Source organism: Anser anser, assembly GCF_964211835.1.
Source record: "Anser anser genome assembly, chromosome: 7".
In the NCBI taxonomy this organism is placed as follows: domain Eukaryota; kingdom Metazoa; phylum Chordata; class Aves; order Anseriformes; family Anatidae; genus Anser; species Anser anser.
The window spans coordinates 34,172,342-34,194,407 of NC_139727.1; the positions used below are offsets into that span (position 1 = coordinate 34,172,342).

General features: G+C 40.6%; 1 protein-coding gene across 2 annotated transcripts in view; it reads right to left on the bottom strand.

Moving 5' to 3' along the window:
- Window positions 1-22,066, bottom strand: part of HSPA12A (heat shock protein family A (Hsp70) member 12A) — an 88,392-nt gene that overhangs the window by 5,580 nt on the left and 60,746 nt on the right. For both annotated transcript variants that reach the window (XM_083844140.1, XM_083844141.1), the window contains 5 exons: window positions 7,165-7,336; window positions 4,339-4,425; window positions 3,683-3,787; window positions 2,332-2,590; window positions 949-1,052 (listed from right to left, as the gene is read on the bottom strand). In XM_083844140.1, coding sequence (XP_083700266.1) covers window positions 949-1,052; window positions 2,332-2,590; window positions 3,683-3,787; window positions 4,339-4,425; window positions 7,165-7,336 — 727 coding nt within the window. The remainder of the gene's footprint in view (window positions 1-948; window positions 1,053-2,331; window positions 2,591-3,682; window positions 3,788-4,338; window positions 4,426-7,164; window positions 7,337-22,066) is intronic.

Sequence of the window (22,066 nt, forward strand, 5' to 3'; positions counted from 1 at the left end):
AACGTGTACCATCTGCAAAATGCCTCCTTAAGTTTTTACAGATGTTCTCTCTTAGCTTAAGCCCACATCCCCTACTTTCAAGAAAATCATACAGTTCAGTTGTAGGCTCACCCTTACTCCGTTCAAATAACTGATGCAGTGTGAGGTATCTGTCACAACAATCATATTTGAGGCCTCCCCCTCCCTGCTCACATATTAGCTGTTCTGTCCTAGTTGTCTTACTCATTTGTGGCCTCTCAAATTTACCCAACAATACCTCACACAGACTGAGCAAAGCTGGATATTCCATTCCAAATTTGATTTGATTAGTGCTTTGTAACGTGTACAATAGCAATATTTCACTCAGTACACATATTATACTCTCTTTGATACAAATCCAATCTTCCATGAGGGACAGTTGAAATAATAAATTTCCCAATAACCCTATGCCATGTTCCACTGCTGGATAAATAAATCCATTGCTGCTTAAGCCATGTCTGGAAACTCTTTTACCATGATGCACCATTTATTACTTGTGTGTTTAGAGATCTCAGTGGTTTGAACAGTCATGAAAAAATTTGGCTCTGTAAGTCCTTCCACTGATGAGAAATGAACTAGAGGCCTTAATAACAGTAACAATCATGTAATAATTATGCCTCTGGCATTATTTTGTTCTTGCCCGAAAAAGGAAAAAGAAAAGTATGATCTGGGTTAAATCTGTGCAATTCAGCCTTCTGAAAGCATGCAGCCCTTTAAATATAAAATAATTGAAGCTTAGGCAGCAATGGGACTGAATCACACTCAAAAACTAGCACTAGAACTAGGCAGTAAGATGTGTTATGGTGATGTCCCTTACTTGAAATTGCTTTCCTAACCACTTTCTAATAACTCCAGTTACTGGTTTGAAACAGGTAAGCCAAACTTCAGTCTTAGCTCAGCCAGAAAATGGAATTGCACACAGATACTTACTAAGGTGTTGAACAATCTGGTCAATTGTGGGTTTGAAGAGCGCATTCATTGCATCTGGGCTCATCCTCAGCATTCCCTGGGAAGACCACTTCACAAAATCCACACTGCAAAAAAACATTTAGAAAGGACATTAAAAGAGTACAGAAACAGCCGAGCTGTCATAAGACTCACCACATAAATAAACAAATGAGTTTTCAGAATCGGCATGTAGTTTGCTTGGAAGAAAGTGCCTCACCTAACCTCAGCCCCATGCCGAATGGAGCAATATAAAATTTCCAAGGATAATTGTTATTTTTGCTTGTTTAATTGTTGTTTTCTTTGCCTGATTGCCTCCTGTACCATTACCAATGCTCAGCTGCCTTCTGAAACAGCTGGCAGTCAATCCCGTGTTTGCTCATCTGAAACAGCACCAATTCATCCCCAGACGGACAACATTTAGATTACAGCAGTAGCAGGCCAAAGCCATTGGAAACAAGCAAGGAAAACAAGCAAGCATAGGAAGTCTCAGGAGACAGAAAGGAGCACGGTATTTGATAAGGAATAATGTTCGTTAAGTGAATACAGGTATTATGTTATTCCATCAACGATGCACATCCATATAGCTTGGTAATTTCCTTTTCATTCACACACGTTCTATGTCACCTTTACATTTTCTATCCCCTGTTATTCTACTGGTTTCAGTTTATCTGGGAGGAAACACTTCACATTCTCTCTAAGATTCATCACTAAGACTATTAATAAGAAGGAGATGGTCTTCTGAAGGGTAGTAGTATTTCCAGAAATTGTTAACAATTTCAAAACCTCAGTTTCATTTAGGAAGTGACTCTGATCTAAGTCTTTTAGGCTTAAAGTACATTTACCAATAAGTTTAGGAAGAGTTGCAGGAGTTTCAGCCTGAATGCCACATTCAACATTCACTGAAGAAAAACTTTCATAACTTTCCCCAAGCTACAGAAATATTTACGCATCTCACTTAAGATCCTGAATTCATTCCGGGGCCCAAGCCTCTGAAAATTTAGATTCCAGGTAACTAACTTTTAGACATCAAATTCTCTATTTTTTCTGACCTCCCTAATTAACATGTAAGCATATATGAGTCAAAATATATAGTCGAATTCAGTGAAATGACACAATGGTGGCCTAATGAGTGTCATGGAAAACAATACCAGGAGAGTGCAAGTATTGTATTGAAAAACTTTTGCAACAGATTGATCAGAACTTCGCATTCTGGAAACTGCACTTCAGGCAATCCCATTTTCTCATCATTATATTGCATTTTTCCATTACTGTCTTTCAGTCTAAATGCAACTAGGATATTTTAATTATTTGTTTCTGCAAACAGTAGTTAATTCTGCATCCATTTGAGTTTAATCATCTACTCACTTGCTTTTCCTCAAGGCATGTTCTACACTGTGGCCTCGAAACTTCTTATAATAGTCAATGAAGGAGAAAGGCAGGGTGATGTTTAGTGGATTGGTCCTGTCTGGAGCTGCTGCCCGTTTACGGGACTCGAATGCTATCATCAGATCTACCCAGGCAGCAGGACGCTTGATTTTAAATTGCTCAATAAAATCTTCTCCAAATATTTTACACAGGAGCTTTTCAAATTCATAGTCCACACCTAGGGAACCATATGGCCCACCTGCATTACAAACAAAACACAGCTTTAATATCCTGAACTTCTTATTAGATTTCAAGTAGACCAAATACACACCAGATAGACACTACTACGACTGTCATAGAAGAAGGTCCAAAGAAAGAGGTATCTTTTCTAAATATAACAGTTTGTCTAACACAGAACATAATCTTACCTTTGCCTCATTTTTACACCTACACTGTGTAATGCTACCAGCATAAAACAGAAATACTTTTATTACAAGCAGAAGAAACTGCCGTCTTATCCACACACGAGAAGATGTGAGTTGGACTTATGTTCAGGAGTAGATAGACCTGACGTACTAGATGTACAGTGTCCCCGCTTGCTCTTACTAAGTTGTTTCCTGATGTAGTCTTACAGCCACCAAGACCGAGAACACTCAGCGATGAATGATACAGATGAAGACTAACTTGGTATAGAGACACAGCAACAATTAGCAGGTTGTCTCATGTGGTTAACAGCTTAGCAAAGACAAAGACAGAGGGGATTTGGAGTTCAGGAAGGGAATGTCATTAAAGGAATTGCACTTCATTGCACTCTTTATGCTTTTCTGCCAGAGGATTGTAGACCATCCTTGTTACACTGGTTGTGAAATTACTGGAATATATAAGCTTTCCATTAAATCTAGGAAAATTCCTGTTCTGCTAACAGGCACTTTACAGGGATCCTGTTGTGACACTGCTTTTCATACCTCCACAGTACTTCTCTGAACACAGGAACAGAGCAGAAATGTACAGGTGACCTCTCAAAGGAGAGGAAGATGATGACTCTACTAACAGATGTCAGACCAGGAACATGGCAGAAAATGTCCTGAATGGGAATCAGTAATACAGGAGATGGCAGTTTCTTATCCTCACAAAGTGAGGTTTACCATCCCAAAGTATCAGAAGCATGAAGTGTTTTAACCCATTCTGCTGACCAGCATTTAGGTTACACTAATTTGGAATGCTAATTACACTAATTTTGATTCCAGGAAGAAGTGTTAGTGAAATGTAGTGAATAATAAAGACATGAACTTTCTTTACTGACAGGTCAAAATATTATATAAATGAAGTGAGCAGTGGAAGTGTCACCTACCTGTTGCCTTATATAGCTCCTTAAGATGTCCTTCAGGGAGCCTGATCTGATGGACAGTCATATCCACCGTGCCTCCTCCACTGTCAACGACGATGTACCGGTCTCCTGGTTTGACAAAGGAATAAGCAAATGACATTGACATTAATATTATCACAACAACATACTGCAATGAAAACTTCTTACGGGCATGATAAGCATGAGGGATAATGACTTGTGGAAAGTTATGAATGTCTACACTAAAAACTTGATATTTATTAGCAGCAATTGATAATAAATACAAAATTCGGGTGACAAAAGCCATTGGCTTAGCACAGACGAAAACTGGATATTAGCGGAATTGCTCGTGCTGCTGATGTACCTTCTAGGGGTTTACCAAATTTATACTACGGCATGTTTACAAAACCTGTTCTGAGGAAATATTCTATTCGTATTTTAAATCCTTGGTTACTTTCTGCGATCTCCTGAAAAAACTCTTTTTTGTTAGAGGATACAGAACTGCAGCTCAGCCTTAGCCACGCATGCACTTCTATTTGCTTCTTTTCCTATTTATAATCATTCGTAGAACAATGCAGTACACAGCAGATGTGTGGGAAACACAATGTTTGCCTGCAATATAAAACCCTTGACATCAAAATTTATTCAAGAAAGGACACTACCTTCTTCCAGTTCGGACCAGATCTCTCCTATGACATTTTCCACCAAAAAGGTGCGGCTCTGTCGATTACGGCGGACATGTTCCTTAGCTAGTCATTGACAGAGAGAAAATTACTGAGTATAAGAAAATATGAAGAAGTTGATCTCATATGCTGTAGGAAACAAGTGCAAGCATGTTGATAGATCTCTATGTATCACTTATTTAAACAAATGAACAAAAAATACTGCGTTAGAATTGGGAACATTAAAACATTGCTCCTAGAAAGAAGGAAAAAAAGTTTTTTGGATTTTCTGTTCTTCCTTGATACAGACTGGATTAGAAAAAACGACCTAGTATGCAAGCCACAGGCAAGTCCTTTTTCATAACCCTTATTTAACTTTGCACAGGATATGCCGGGCTCAACCAGCAGGCGGCAGCCCCGCTCCGCTGCCAGCTTTTCCGCACAGCAAAAAGCCAGCACTTGGCGACAGATTTGGGGTGCTCCGGCAAAAATGCCTCCGGAGCCTTTCAGGACATCAGCCTGTCTCAAAGCAAGCATCGAAAGCTTCACAGGTTCAGAACTTCTCAGGGCTCCCAGTGATCATCAAGTCTGACCCTCCGCTAACTCAGGCAGATGACAGATAAAGGAGAATAGTAAATATTTCAGCCTTTACTTATGGAAATCCTGGGCTTATGTGACAGCCTGCAAAGCACTGCCATTCTTCTATAAGGAAACAAATTACATTTTTCCTGATAACTAAGATTTGGCTTATTATAAACATATAGAGGACACTTGCACAGCATTTTTAATATATAGCAATTAAAAATTACACATAATCTATAATGTTATAACAATGCATTAACTTACAAGACTTAATTTCTACCTAGGCATTTAAAGAAGCAAGGAATGAGAAAGCAAAGCAGTGAGAGCCTTGGCTATTATGCTTCTTAATCAACCTGTACAACTGGATAATCAAAAAATGATTTCCTGTGTCACTTTCATTCACAGGCACTTCCATAAAATACTACAGAAGAACAGAGATACCCTGTAATACATGAAGATATCATTCTTTCTGAAAATAACACAGGCCAATCACTGAATGCATTTTGTTTCTCATTTCTATAGTGCCTATCATCAGGAAGAGACCAGAGGCTCCACTTTCACCCATACCCGCTCCATGAAGACCCTATGATGCAGGCAAGCTTTTAGCCTCATGGTACTGACTTACCAGCTCACACCAGCAGCTTAAATGACAAAGGATTCAAAGACAGAACAAGCAATATGTCCAAGCAATGGACACAGAGCCCACAGAAGTCAATGGGAGTCCTTTCATTCCCTTCTGGGGGCCAAAAGCGAGCACAAGAGCCAGTCTTTAACTACGACTGAAGTAAAGTTACCCCGGCTACTGTGAACAGTAAAATTTTTGTTTTGGCTTTGCAGCAATAATGCAGTCCTTGGAGAGCTCCTCTCTGTTTATATTTAAAGGGCTTTTCTCCTTAAGCTGTTCTCAGCTTGTCTTGGGTACCTGCCATGCCTTTATGAAATTTTAATTCTAACCCCAAATTAATACACTCCAAACTTTGTTTTCATTAATTTTGACATGAAACCTTTCTGATCCCCAATAGCTTTTACCTTACAAAGTCAAGAAAGAGAATGGTACCCATTAGCAGAAATCTGTGATCTGCCAGATTCTGTCCAGCTTCAAAACCTTAACCAAACTTTTTTTTTTTTTTGATTATTTATTTTCTTGGAGGCAAATCCCCATGTAGCAAGCAAGTCCATGGAACTGGAATAGTTCAGAAGGAGAACAAGGGGGAGAACGTGCGGGGCCCCTGAAGGGATTGTGCCCTGTGCCCGGCACGGGCCTCCATAACGCTGAACACATCTGACAAGTGCTAGATGGGAGAGGCAAGGCATGAGAAAATGAGGTAACGACTTCGCCTAAGAAAAACGCAATCTGGTAAGTACAGGAATAGGTTTGCTGGCACAGTTTTCCATGTGCCTGTATTGTTTTGACCTAGTAAATATGATAAAATGCAAATTATTCTGAAAAATTCCTTCTGGGATAGATTGACACACTAGCACTTGTATCACTGCACTGTTACAATTCACAGACAGAAAATATGCTATGCAAAAATGACACCACATTGCTTCATTATTGTCCTCTTTTTCCCCTCCTTCCAATCTTAGTCAGGATACTAAGCCCCAAAATCTTTGTAAATCAATCTTCAAACACTGATACGAACAACTGATCACAGGTCAATAAATCAGAATTGCCATATCTATTTTCTCTTCTACACAAGTAGATAAATTCATTGCTGTATTCCAGTACTGTGTGTTCTGCTGAGTGTTGGAAGTACTTAATGGTATTTCATAAAGATGATATCATAAAGCATCTGCCAAAACTCTGGAAGAACACCTCAGACTAAAAGTCTCAGTGAGATCCAGTAATTTAACATTGCTTTGATAATGCAGCTAATTGAACACACAACTGTTTCCAACAAAGTTAAATAAAAATAATACAACGTGAAGTATTACTTTTAATTAAGGCAGAAAAATACTGATGTGAAAATACTGTGTCTCCTAACCTCCCTCAACATCCCAGTATAGGCAAGGCAATGAAGCTACCTGCATGCTAAAATCCAAGCATCTGCAAAAACGTCTGCGAGATCAATGCTTGAACTAGTCTCATTATAGTGAACAGCAAAATAGCGTACATAAAAGCAAACTGATGCTAGCTTGAAATATTGTAAGACAGCAGAGACAACAAGACACGGCTAGAAAACAGCCCTCATGGACAAAGCAAACTTAGGCATAAGAAAAGAAGTGAGTCAATAGAAGTAGTACCCTGTGTAAATCCAGTTCCAGTTGTGTCACTTGGGCTATAGCCATTGACAGGTGCCCTACTACTCAGGTCTATCATCTGGTGAAGGCGAAGCTTTCGGCAGTAGATAGAGGCAGCCTCAGGTTCCAGTGCAATGATCAGCTGCTCGGGGTTTTCGGGAGTTGCCATTCCTGCCTGCGAGAGAGAATTGATCAGAGAAGAGGGCTGGAAATCCCGTAAACCTACAGCGAGTGAACAAGCATTTCCCCAGCTCCCAGTTTCAGTCAGGTCAGCCCTCCAAGTTCAACGCACAAAGAAGCTGCTGCTGTTCCCTAAAGGTCTTGAGCTGGGGCTCGTCCTGCCCACAACGTATAGCCACAACTCACAGGCTCTAACAGGGAAGTAGGCATGCACTTACCACGCTGGCTAACTGAGCAGCTGGGTGCCTGACGGGGAGAAAGGAAGAAAGGCATCCTGAAACCTGGGCTGAAGGGCCTAAAACATAATCAACCTATGAATCCGCCTGCTAAGAGGGGCCCCAGCCTCCTTTAAGAAATAATACCTTTGGCCTCTCTTCCCCATGATATTTTAAGTATGTCTTACTTTATGTCCCAGAAGATTTAAGATATATATAGTCCTTGCCAAAGCAGACACGGACCTTCCCCCCACCATGTAGATTATAGGAATATGTGATATCCTTTGCCAATAACACAGATATAGACCTAAAATCATCATTTTTCTATTCCAAAATATATTTTAAGTACATTCCTTGTTATAACAGCTCCAAAATGCTGTTTTCAAGGAATCAGAATAGAACAGGGCAGGTTCCCTAAAAATCTAATGAGAAGAAGCCTAAAAACAGTCTTAACTAATGTTTGCCATCCTTTCTCTTTGCTTTCTGGATTTTCAGTCTTCAGACACAAAGATTTTCCAAGAAGCCACAACTTCTCATGTAACCACATCGCTCTCAGAGCTGCGCTTAGAGAACAGTAGCAAAAAGCAATTGACAAAATTATATTTTCATTTCTTTTCTCCTGCATTTCCTATGATTTTCTGTTAAAAGATTATCATACCTTTCAACTCTTTCTGCCCAACTTTTCCTTTGGATGCTGTTGTTTTTCAGTTAAATGCCTGATTACTAAAGCATGCTAGCAAACAAATACATGTATGAGTATTTTTCTGATTCCATGGTCAGTTTTCCAGCAAACCTTCATTTCAACTTATACACATGCATTGTGGTGGCTTCAGAGCATCCCCAAAGAAGGCAGGATCACATGGGAAGTCTGTTAGCTTGGACTGGACTTCAGTTTCCTTCATACACCTGCACTGTGGGCTGTGCTAACTGCTGGTCGGTTTACACCTGCAGCTAGAAACTCAGAGTAAAGCTTGTTCAGGAAGCAACACTGGGGTAAAACTTGGAGATGTAAAATTGTTCTTCACATTTACTGGCTGAGTCTTTTTTTCCCTTTATATTACAATATGTAAGAGAGATGCATTTTTATAGAAAGCATCTTCCTCGTTGATTACAAAAGAAGACAAACATCAACAAATGAATTCAAAAATAAGAAAGTAAGGGTTATAATAATGTGTGCTCATGGTTTTAAAAGCACACTTTGTGACTGGGATTACGATCACTTTACATTCTTTACTGCTGCTAGATTCCTCGTGCTTTGGTTACATTCACTGTAGTCATCAGCAAAAGCTGAAATTAATGGAACTGTCTAGGAAGGAAAATACTTCTTAGAAATAGAGTATCAAGCCTTAATATCTATGTGGCAACACATACTGAAAAAAAAAATACATTGAAAAGAATGCTTGCAACCAAACTCTCAAAATTTGGAAAACGCAGATTTACAGCAGCCCAGAGTAATCCTAACAAATATAAAAGTCAAGCAGAGGTCCAAGCCAGACTGCCCTGCCATCACACCACTTGATTGCAAGCATGTTTGCAGGCACAGGCTTAGGTAAAGCTCTGGAGCTGTACTGCGGATGAAGATTTAAACTCTTGGATTGTGCCTTGCTACAAGCCCAAGCTTTCCTCCAAGCTGTCCAGCTGTACTAGGCACAAGCAGGGCTGGCCACATGCCAGCTCACTTCAACATCAGTTATCTCCAGATGAGCTCCTCTAAGCAAAAAACTTCAATCTGTAGCACTGGAAGGGGCACCACTCGAGATAGGAATCAATTCTTGGTCATTCCTGACAGATGTTTATCTAAGCTGTTAAAGATTTCCAAGAATGTGCAGCCTGCTCTCACAAGCTATCCCAGTCCTCCACTGTTCTTGCCTTTGGAAAGTTTTGCCAGAAGTCTCATCTGAATCTTTCTTGCTGCAATTTTAAGGCCAGCGCTTCTTGCCTTATCCAACATGGGCATGGAGAAGAAATAGTTCCTTGCTTCCCTGCTGCAGTTTTCACATATGTAACATCCATTATCACGTTCTGTGAGAGCTCTGAATCTCAGCAGCAAGTGTTTTTTAAGAGCCAGCAACGTGGATGAAATCAGCATGCTCAGTGTGCTCTGCGTACTGGCCACAGATTAGTAGCACATACAAAGCAATTTTTAGTCTTGTGTCTAACGTGCACTAAAAGAGATAATCAAATTGTAGGGAAAAAAAATAGTTTGTTGCTAGGGATATTAAAATCCAAAGGCTGCATCATAAAGCCTTTGCAGAGGTGACGAGAACTGAGTTGCACACATAGGAAATGCACTGGTGATTCCTAACTAAGAAGTAAGATTATATTAATTGTGAAATCTGTTCAGGGGGGATTTTGTTATACATTTCTAAGACTGGCTCTGCTAAAAGAAAACAGTTAACTATTAATGATAACATTTGCTTCCTCCCCTCCTTCAGCAGCAGTCTGCACCATGAACTTTTCACATTGCAGCCTGCACGTCAGTAGGGGAAGGCAGTGACCTGCAGCTTGGACTCAGATCCATGTTCTCAGCCCCTCCAAGTACAGCAGATGCTATTCTTGCTACTTTTTCTGTCTAGATATTATTTTAACATATTCCAAGTATCTCCTGAGGAAAACATTCAACAGAAATGACAGTTTTTAACGGTTCAAAGCACAGTTGATCCTAATAGTATTTCATGAAGCCATTTTTTGTTGTAGTTAAAAAGCTTTCCTTACAGAGTTTGATGGGCCAGTCAGAAGTGAAGAATGCATTATTTCAACTCAAAAAAAGACCATACCAAGATTTGTGTACAACGAAGGGTACTAGGCATCCTGCATACGTATTTTTATATGTAAATAAATATGTATACCCGCATATAGAGAGATCAATACCGACTTTGTAAAATACAATGTATATGTGGTTTTTCTACATAGATCAGCAGAGATAGCACATCACTGTAGATACATATATATATATATATATACATATTTCTACACACAGCACAGAATGGGGGAAGGAGAGATGAGAAAGAAACATGAACAGACACACACTGCTAGGGAGGAATGGAACAATGCAATTACTATAATACAAGCACTGAGAAGATGAAGACATAGGAGGCTGCATCTCTCTCACCACTACAGCTGAAGGGAAAGGGACAGGAAGAAAACAGTGTGCAGAGAAAGAGCACTGAAAACAGCAGGCAGTCAACACAAAGAAATGGTGATGCATTCACTAAAAATCTTAACTGTAAAAGTTTGGGAATTTCCTATCTTTTCCTTTTGTTCCTTTCCATCTGCCTCACTCCATGCCCATGCCCACTGCTGTCCAAGTCCTGCTGCAAGTAAGAGTAGAGATTTAGAAGATAACAGGCTTGATCAGGATGATCTAAGCAGCATCTCAGAATTTAACATTACACAGATTATTCTGGCAGTGGGACTGATGTATTACAAAGCTTTTGCCTATGGCAGCTTTCTGTAGGCTTTGTAACAGACCCACGTCCTGCCTGTACTCTGATAAGGAAATCTCCCTCGCCAGCAGTATAAACCCAGTCATCACTTATGAAACGTGAAGGAAGCAGACAGCAGTTTTCCCAAAAACAGCAGAAGTGAAAAACCCACCATGGAAATACAAAAATCCTGTTAGCATCAGAAAGTTCTTAAAAATCTTTCCAGAAGGTTGCTGCATTTATACACATCTGCAAGAAGCAAAGAAGATGAAAATAAATGGTTCCCCAAGCTCTCTGTCTGAGCACTAGAATTTCATACTTTGACAGAGGGACTTCCAGACTTTTACTCACTTTGGCATAAACAGGTCTCTGCGCTGGTGCTAGTGCACTGCTGGTCTTTTGCCAAGATGCACCATCGCCAGCAAACCTCGGAATGCTTCAAAGCCTCAAGTACTGGGGCATGCATAACTCTGCCAGCCAGACACAGGTGAATTCTTAACTTGGCACACTAGCTCTGCTGCTGCCGCCAGGGATGTGTCACTGTACGAGAGCCATAGCTGACCACAGATACATTCTTCATTCTCTGCACAGAGTAGGCTGCCAAGTGTTAGCCTAACCAGAAATTAGCAAATACTGAGGTCTGGACTGTGACTCAGTATAACAGTCTGAACATTTCCAGAGAGCTAAATTACATATGTTCGATGTGCAGAATTATCATTACTACAGATTAAAAGATGATATTTCTAAAACCCAGCCCTGCATGCCATGATGCCCAATGAAAAAAAGCAATTCATGATTTTTTATTTTCGTAAATACTGTAATTTGTATGGCCTTAAAGGCAGTGTTATAGTAGAATATTCCACGTAGTTTGAGCCTTTTTAAAGGTGCAATGAAAGCCATGAGATAGGCCTAAATGAAAAGCTCCCAGCTCTGAAAGTCACCATAATCAGAAGCATCAACATTTACTCAACATTTACATTGATATTTTCTAACACTGCCAGGCAGAAGGCTGCTGTTCACTGCACTCTATTAGGCTACACTTATTAGGCAGAGCTGACCATAGAATGAATAGTATATAAGGAAATATCCCAGAATGAAGCACAGAATGGTTTGGGTTGGAAAGGACCTTAAAACCATCCAGTTCCAACCCCCTGCCATGGGCAGGGACGCCTCCCACCAGATCAGGTTGCTCAAAGCCCTATCCAGCCTGGCCTTGAGCACTTCCAGAGATGGGACATCCACAAATATGGGGTCACAGACCAGGTACAAAGCACATTTCCTATTACTTTCCTTTCAAACTATTGAAAATTATTTAGATTCTTAGTTAGGTTATAAAGTTAGATTTTTTTTTCCCCTCGAAGGTATGTATTAGACATCCTTTTACAGGCAAACAAGGAAAAAAAAATATCCCATTATAACAAATAAACAAACATAACATAAAAAACATCCCATAACAAAAAACATATGCCTTACACAAAGTGTAATCATTTCTTTGAGCTGTAAAATTGCTTAAAAGAACTGACACTTAAAAGTCTTAATCAGTGGAAAGAAAAACAACTGTGTACAGAAAATAGCACTCCATCTGTTGAATTTAAGATGCTGATTTATTAATAGAATAATATGTTAACTGGAGTCAGTCCCATCAATTTTGTATTCATCTTCATTGCCTTGAGCTTCACCTGCCTGGAAATCCTCTCTCTCTCTCTCCCTCTCTCTCTCTCTAATGTATATCCATTTCCTCTTTACTCAAAAAACTTCAGAGCCAAACTCTGAATACTAAAATTCTGAAATGTCACTGCTGACTGATGAGAGGGCTGAGAGGCTCTTGGCTCACACTGCGCCTTCTTCCATTGTCAGACAGCGTATAAGCTTGCTTTTCTGTACACACCAGCCCACTTTCAATCACTTCTGAAGCTTCTACCCTTCCATGGAGTTAGTGTGGTAGCACAGGCAGGCCCACGCACTCACACAGCACGGCTGCACGGACCCAGCCTGCCTGTGGAACCAGAGCATCAGAAAGGGCCAAACATGCAGAACAAAAGCACAGAGCACAACTGCAGCGATAAACATCCTGCACTGTCTTGTGCTGACTTCCCAGAAACTTTTCTCCATCTAAAAGGGATGTATCTGAGTTAAGCTAAACAAAAAACAGACCTTTTGGTCCCTGATCTGTATGGAGGTTTACAGCACAGCTGTCAAACCCCTCTGAAGCTGGGGCCAGTTCCTAGGCTGCTACTCTTGCAGATCTGACACCGGATTGGACTTGTCAGGCTAGAAATGTATTATTCAACTCACCTGGAGGCTACATGGAACTGGACAAACCACTGAGTCTTGACTGTGCCATGGGCCCTCTGTCCCCTACCCACCCTGTGGCTATGCACAGAACCGAGCAGCGGAAGGTTGGCATCCACTGCCACCCGCTCTTAGACAGGTGCTCCAGCAGCTCGGAGAGCTGCCCGTTCACATGAGCAGAGTGCGAATCTCTAATTGTATTCCAAATGAAAAGGCAGAGACTTTTCTAAAGACTTCCCAAGTTCACACAGGGAGCTAGCACTGATATCAGGAATTCATTCAATTTGAACGGAACGGACAAGAATGCATGACCCCAAATTCTAAGCAGGACCCTAAACATTACCCAAAAACTTGGTTTTGACCTTTTCCAGATACAGACAACCAATATACATTTCCAGAACCCCATTGGTACCATTGTCTTCAGAGATGGAGTCCCCGCTCTGACCAAACCACCTGTCTTTAGAAGTACCAGGCTGCTCAGACTGGAATATATCTATGGCATTTTAACAACTATAGGTACGTTGGAAAAAACATCAGGTTAAGGACCAAATTACAGGTCCTATAATGGATCCATGCTAGTTTTCACCAGAAGAGTCTTAACTTGTTCATCTCTGAAATGCACAGCCCTGCCTTGATTATGTTCTGCAGCACAGGAGGTGGGGGAGATGGAAGTATGAAATGATAAAAATAGAAAAAAAGGATGCATTTTACTGCACACATACAGGACTAGATTCACATGGTTCTTGAGCCAGAATGTTATGTTAACATATGCAGAAAAGCCTCAAATGGTTGAAATGTGTCCGTAGGTAATATAAAGTCAGATACATCATTATGGCAAAAAGTGGTGCAAACGTGTATTAACCCCACCAAACCCTGTTAAAAAAGGCTCAAACTATAAAAGAGAAATGGTTAAGAGTCTGTATGGCTCGCTCATAGCTTGGCTCTGGCCAGTGGTAGGTCCCTTTTGGAGCAGCTGGAGCTGGCTTTGCTCTGACCCGGGACAGCTGCTGGGCTCTGCTCACTGTGGCCACCCCTGCAGCCCCCCACTACCAAACCCTCGCCACGTAAACCCGATACAGAGCAAATATTTATTTCTTCACATGCCAGCTAGCACGTACAAAAGCTGCAGGGACAGCAACATCCCAGTTCCCTGGTGGGATGGCTTCAGTGGTGACACTGATTTCAGAAGCTCATGCTACCCCAGCCTTGGGTCCTTGTTCAGCTTTCAGCTGGCCACTTCCACCAGGTACGTTACTCTATTCACTTCTGAAGCAGCTCTGTCGAATAGATGAGTGTAACAATCCGTTCTTTTGCGTGGCAGAAAGACTATTTCAAACCTGTTATTCCACTAACACCATAGTTGTAGGCCTCAGAGATAAATTTCAGGAGTTGGATCCCATGAAATAACTTTGTAAAGATAATGTGGTTCATTAGGCAATGAAGCCCTGCAGGACGACATCATTCAGCCAGAAAAACAGAAGCTGTGAATTAGCACCAACATTTTTGTATTTTGCAAGATATTTATTATAATTAGTAACAATAGGAAAGCCATGATTGCAAGTTAAGCATCGTGCAGCCTGCGTGAAGAAAGTACTGCGTGAGTGAATCCAGGCAACACAAAACAGCAGTTGGAAATTAAGAGCCTTGTGAAATTTACACTGTTTAAACTAATCAGTTCATTGTGTTAACAGATTCATGATAAAACCAGCCACTAAGTGCCTCGGTAAGTGAGCTCTTCTCTAATCCTCCTCCTTTTTCACTAGCTAACACTTTCTTCGGTTCTGTAGCATCAAACTGGGATGCCACAGATAAATGACTGAGATCTAATTACACAGGCAGAGCATGCCAGGACAGAAGATGAGCAACACTGGAAAAGAGTCTCAGCTTCATCACCGAGAGGCTTGTAAGGGGGAGCTGGGTCGGCAGGCAGTGGGGCTAGGGAATGTCACAAAGCTGCATCAAAAGCATAGTTCATATAGTTTTGCTGTATCTTTAGCCTTGATGCTTAAGAAGCCTTCACCAAAAAAAAGTGTGAAAATCACTACGCCATCACATACACCTATGCTCTGCCGTTAAGTCTTCAGAATGACGAGAATACAGCAGGACAGTAAGTAACTTGTGAGTAAACACAACAGAGCAAGGACAGGCAGCCCTAGTAGTTCAGGCAACTTATCTGCTCAAAGACAGATTCTTATAACTGCTCAACAGTCACAGAGGAAAGAAGACGTTCAAATGCACCCAGATTCCTCTTAAGGACCACAGCAGAGTGAAGAGACTGGGTTTTCCAAAGGCAGGAGGAAGAGCTGCTGGGTGCTCCACTCCCTTGGTAAATTCATCCTCAGGATTTAAGAGCCTAGATGAAAACCGAGAAACAACTTCTTTTTTCCTCTCGCTTTTTTAAATACTGTAGACACTGTGTTTGGGTGGTGGTTGATCCTATAAAGATCTGATATTTACAATGTCAGAGATACTTGATGCTTTACAGAACCAAGACCTTTTTGCTTTCACTTAAATGTCATTTGCTATACATGCATACGTATGTATAAAAATGCATATATTTTCACACTACTGCCTGTTGACCTAAAACTGGGTTTGTAGAACAGGCTGTCCTTCGTCCTAGTCTGATCTGGTGCCACTGATAATATTTTACATTTCAGAAGTGAAAACATAACGAATAATTATCACGCTACAGAATTCTTTCTGTGTCAGCTTCCCCGTCTGCATAGTTAAGTGGTAGGACAGAGATATTAATCTCTTGGTGAGAAAACTGCCTGAGAGAGCATAAATGAAATCTCAGGTTATGGTAAAAACATTAGAAACTTCACTTGGCAGAAAAAGGAAGTACAAATTATGAAAGATAACAAACCTAAAAGCCAACCAGTTCAATGGAGGGGGCACAAAATTGTAAATTAAGAGACCCCTGGAATAGTTTTCATTTATTCATTTTGCACTAACGTAGGTGATTAAGTAATGTGAAAGACATAGACAGACAAACCTGTGTAATTTGGCCTTTAAATGGTCCTTGGGATTTTGGGATTCTACCGAGACCTCTCTTTGAGGACCCACATATCTTCCTTTCTGCCTTGATGAAGCAGAAACTGTTACTATATATTTACACAATTTTCCCTTGCTTTTAAAATACCAAAGCGTAGGCTTTTCAGTGCTTTATGCACTCCTAGTGCCCGCCTATACAAGAAGCTCTTGCACGGCAGCTAATCCACAGAAAATTCACAGCCTTCCTACAGCCTTCACTTCAAGGGTGGAACTCACAAGCTATGAACTCCCGTGAAGGAATTTTTACAGTGACATCCTCTATCCTGCTGGAAATCAGGACAGAAAAGGCACCTCACACTTACACACTTATATGGCTTGGTGAACATTGCCAAATGATATAAATTAACAAGCTTGTGCACGGGTATGTTTGTTGAAGGGATAAGAGGCTTAGATTAGTGTTTATTTCTGATTACTTAGGTTTGTGATGGAAGACACTTGCATAGCCAACTTCAAAAAGTTGAGATGAAAATATATAATCGCTGTGTAAACTATTATTGTTGTTCTCAATGCCAAAGAAACCACTGGAATCACTTACAGCCCTCAATTATAACACAAACTGAGAAGTAACAATGAAGCACATATTGACAATTGCTAATTTCCATGAGTAATGGCTACAGAATGAACTCTGCAAAGGTTATAAAATGAGCACTTTTGGACCCATCAGTTCAAGAGAAACGTGGAGAAGCTGGAGAGGGTTCAAGGAGGGCTACTAAGAGAACACGTTGTGTAAAGAGAGACTTTAGGAGCTGGGTTTGTTTAGTCTGGTGAAGAGGAGGTCAAGGAGCAGCCTAATAGCTGCCTGCAATTGTTTGAAGGGCATTTAGAGATAGCCTAACACAACTTTTCTCAACAGCAATATAGTGCAATTTGCAAAGTTCAAACTGCGTATTCCAAAAAGCCCTTTTCACTAGGAAGGTGATGCCACATTGGAACAGTTGCCGAGAGAGGCATCTCTGTCCTGGGAGATTTTTTAAAACTTGCCTAAACAAAGCCACTGCTGACCTCCTGTTGGCAGTATCCCTGCTTCAAGTGAAAGTCAGACTAGATGATCTCCAAACACTTCCAATGAATGCTTCTATGGTTCTAAAATGGTGCACATACCATACACTGAGAAAGACCAACAGTGCTGGTATGAGTGTTTCCCAAAGACCTACACCCTTTTTCATTTCTTGTCTTTGTGAATGCTGCATCAAATCCCTGCCCGTATCCCTGAGCAGAAGCCTTTTGGATCTGACAGTACGACAGCAGAATCAGACTCACTGTAACAAGCCCACAATTATTCAGGACCTCACAGAGTTCTGTACGAAGTTCAGTCATCTTTGCAATTAGACAGTCTCCTGGGATCAAAAGGAAACATTCCTTGCACTATGCTTTTTTTATATGAAGGCTACAGTTTTTATGTCTGAAAACATAAAAAACACAGCTGTCCTAAGAGGTCCTGGAGCCTTAAATCACAGCCATTTTAAGACCATTTTAAGAAATGATTTAATACAGAGAAAACTATCAATTTGACGCATCGAGAATGCAGAAGTTGAGTTTAAAACACTAATACAATTTAACCCCCCAAAATTCTGCCTCAGTGCAGTGTCTTTTCAGGGAGAGAAATTCAATTCCTAATTAATTCATTTTCTTATATTTGGTTGTAGAGGACATATGGTCTTGTTCTTAAAAGCACAAGAAAACAAATCTTGAAGCTCAATTGTTTTGTGTTCACATATATATATATATATATATTGCTTCCCATATAACATTTTACAAATAATTCAGGCCAAAAATTGGGGAAACAATCCCCTAAAGCAAACATATCAATTTCTGAGTATCCAGCTCAATATCCAAGTACAGGTTCAGAACAGAGCTATTACTGAATTTGTTGGAATGGTAGGTGCTGGGACTCTAAAACATCAAGGCTGGCTATCTATGATACACATACCAGATCATGCTACTTAGCAAGCTGTTTTGGACCAAAGCAGAATCCATTTGATATTTCATTTCTGCTTACTAAACTATTAATAAAGCTAATCCTATGATAAGAAGTAAAATACAGCCTGTAATGTTGGGCCCTCATACCAGGTGTTCAGAAACCATGGCATTATCTCACTCTGAAAAGCAAGAAGATAAATGTGGCACCTGGAACTGTAATGAAGCGTGACTTTTACTTTCAGCATGCTCTTTGAATAATGAATTTTGTGAAGTAGTATTGGCTACAGTCAGAACTTCTGCATTTATGTGGTCACTGATTAGATGCAGCAATTTGTTACAGATGGCTAGGCTGTCTCACTCTGATAGATGCCTTTGCTAAGCATGGTCAGACTGCCTCGATTTATCTTGCTTGGGGTTGTTGTTACCTTGCCATGAGTAGAACTTGTCTGGATGTCCTACCTGTGCATTTCTATACTTTAGATCATATATGTTACTTTTACAGTTTATAATATTTGCAAACTGAACTTGGAATTCTTTGGGCCTGTAAGGACTATTTGATTCCACTACCAAAACCCATATTTATCAGGCCTTCTGAACTTTGTATAATTATTTCCCTTTTTTCACTTATAAAACAATAAAATGCACTAAATCTAGGATATAACACAAGCCTTTGAAACTCCTAAAATACATCACGTAAACCAGAGAAGGAAGAAAAGCAGGCAGTCTCAAGGGCTTCTGGTCTCTATGAAGTAATAGGCAAGAAAACACGGAGCTCTCCTAGGCAGTGGGAGCAAAAAGAGTACTGAAAACAGTTGAACTCCTATAAGTGATGCTAACAGAACCATAAAAATATTGAAAGAATACAGTATTCCCTACGTAAGTATTACAAGGATTAAGACTACACTTCTAGTCAAAATACTAAGATAAATGTCTTCTTGCAGAAAACAACATGTTGCAGGATATCCAATACTGATAAAAAGGGCTCCTCTCTGTCACACCTCTCTCAAAGATAGAGAAAGTCCTTTAACTGGCTTGTCTTAGTTCAAAAACCTCAGAAAATTTACAATTCAAAATCGTACCCTGACAGCAGAATATCACCCCGTTCCAAAACTAGCAGGCATGTTCTACAACTCAAAGAAAAAGGCCCTTGGGAAAATCTTGAATTATTTTACTCCTATCAGACTGTCCATGCAGAAGATGAGCAAATCACACAGAAATGTGTGCAAGCTGTTTAACCTCAAGTTATGCTTTCATTGATAAAAAAAATCTTTGCTTGTAGAAGGAATGTTGTCATTTGTTTACTTCTCAAAGGAAAAAACAAACATACAAAAAATCATCATCATCATCAACAACAACAAAAAACCATGCTGAATTCTCCAAAGAAGAGATTTTAGGCTTTTACAGACTAGTCCTTAGGTCTCAGTGTTCTGCCCTGGCAAAGGTGAGAGATGGAAATCAGAGAGATAAAAGCATAGAGAAGTGTGTGTATTGCACCTGTGGGAGGGTCTGGGAAGAGGGCCAAGGGAAACTGCCACTGTTTTACCCCCTTAGTCTTTGATTCCTCTCTTTCCCCACAGCTTTATCTCCTGAAAAATCCTCCAAAGCCTGTATGATTCCCCTACAGCTTTAAGAGGTGAGGAGGTGACTGTGCTGCTGCAGCACGTTTACTCAGAGCCAAAACTGCAACAAGCTCAGAGAACGCAACAGAGGAACAAGGGAAGGTGGAGAGTCACGAACTTTCACAGAAGTTTGCAGACACAGACTCTCAACAAGAAACTCTAAGAAACTTTCGGACCCTGTGGGGCTACACAGACTGAAGGAGATGAGGCAGTTTTAAGGCCCTGTAGAATTCATGTTTACATCTATCTAGGTACATACTATAAAGGTACAACTTGCTCTGCCCTTGCCCTGCACCACCTCCAATTCAGTCACTCCATGATAAATGTAACAAAGCTCGGCTCTTTTAATGTGCACCTTCTCCAGCAAACTTGTGAGCTCGGGCTCAAATCTGCACCAGCCAGCCACTGGAACTGTGATTGCTCTCTGAGAGCTCACATCTATTTTCAATAGACTGTGCAGAGACGGCTGCCACATCTCCCAGCAGCACATAAGTGCACCCAAAACTTCAAACATGCTATTCTTAATGCTTTTTGATGCAGTCACAAAGCATCTATCCCTGTCATAAGCCTCCTGCTTTTCTGTTCTTCCATTGCACTGGCATCTGCTTCACTAGAAGGAGGTACGTCCATACACCTTCAGTGGGAACAGAGGAAATATTCTGGCTGCCTTTTACCAGCTACTGGGAGTAGTGGTGTGAAAATTCAGGTGCCACTTTGCGCTCTGTGGCAGACTGCAGAGACAACTGCCCTGAATCTCTCCCAATTAAAAAGATTCTGCTGCCCCTATCAAGGCAGAAAGTGAGGGCTTGAATATTCACAGCAATGGTATCTGTTCTCGCCTTCAGGAGACGTCCACTGAAAATGAATTTCTAGAAGCAGCTGCTTCCCAGACAGAAACGAAGTTGAAGAAGTACTACCATTTCTTTATGGCGTGATGACAGGATTACTTCTTTTGCTATCTTAATTCCAAAAACGTCCTCCTCTAATTACACTTCCCTTTTCTAGGAAGGAACTCTGTAGTTTGCAGAGAAAGGCCACTCAGGGGTTTTAAGTGGGCCGGATGAGCAGATGTCCAAGTGGAATGGTCTGGAAACTAACGGGCAGGCTTTGAGGAGGGAAAAATCACATTTGGTCTCAGAAGTCTAGACATGTCCTATACCTGAATTTAGGGTAAGATTTGATGTGCACATAAATCTACCTCAAAGGTATCAGTGGAATGATATTTTAACAGATTTAAACTCAGATATTTACACTGACCTCACCACCATCACTTATATCCAAGTGCTGCTCTTAAAAATATTAATTAGCTCCTGCTTTAGAGCAGCAGCAGAAGAGGAAATAAGCAAATGAAACAACAGTAATCTCTGTAATCCCAGGTAGTAGACACGGTTTTCTACTTGGAAGAATCCTGGATCTCTTACAAGGTAAGGAACAACAGCAAGCCTCTGAAATGAGCCATATTTTTCTTTACACAGCAGGCTACACAACCTCTCCGATGACTTCCTTTTGTTGTGCTCCTGCCCTTCCATTCCTCCAAAATTTTCACTGGTATCAGTCCAACAAATAAATCCAGATCGGTGTTACTGAAGGTGACCCACACATCACTGAACAACAACTTGCTGAGGCTGTAGGAAGGTACATGGGACCACAGAGGCACCAAGTCCATAGGTGTCACTAGGGCGATGCAGAAGCCTGCCCCCAAATGCTTGTTGCAATAGACCACATTTATTTATGCCGTAAATGGAAGCATATCGCCAAGTGGCATCATCAAGATTTTTTTGCTGCACTACATTGTATTCCCCAAGGTGCAGAGAACATTAGTTGCAAGTTTTATGACTAGCATGCATTAGAAAAATGAAGTCATTAAATTCTCATAAGCTTTTCAAATTTTCATGTTATATTATTGCAGAAAAGCTTTTTGTACCACAGGCATGCATTGGTTACCGCAACAGGGAAGCCCAACTCCTCCTGCTTAAGTATCTTCGTAGTGTTTTATGTTGTCTGTCTCCCTTGCTCAAAATAACCTATTTTTAGGTCTTTATGGCTCAGGCTGATTTTATTAAAGAGACACAAATGGCCTTTACTGAGAGTTGTTTTGCCAAGAAAACTATATGCTAACTTTAGCTTTCTGTAAGTGGCATCTTACTTTTTTTTACCCGGCGCTTTCACATTTTGGCTTAATATTTTTTGCCACAGTTTC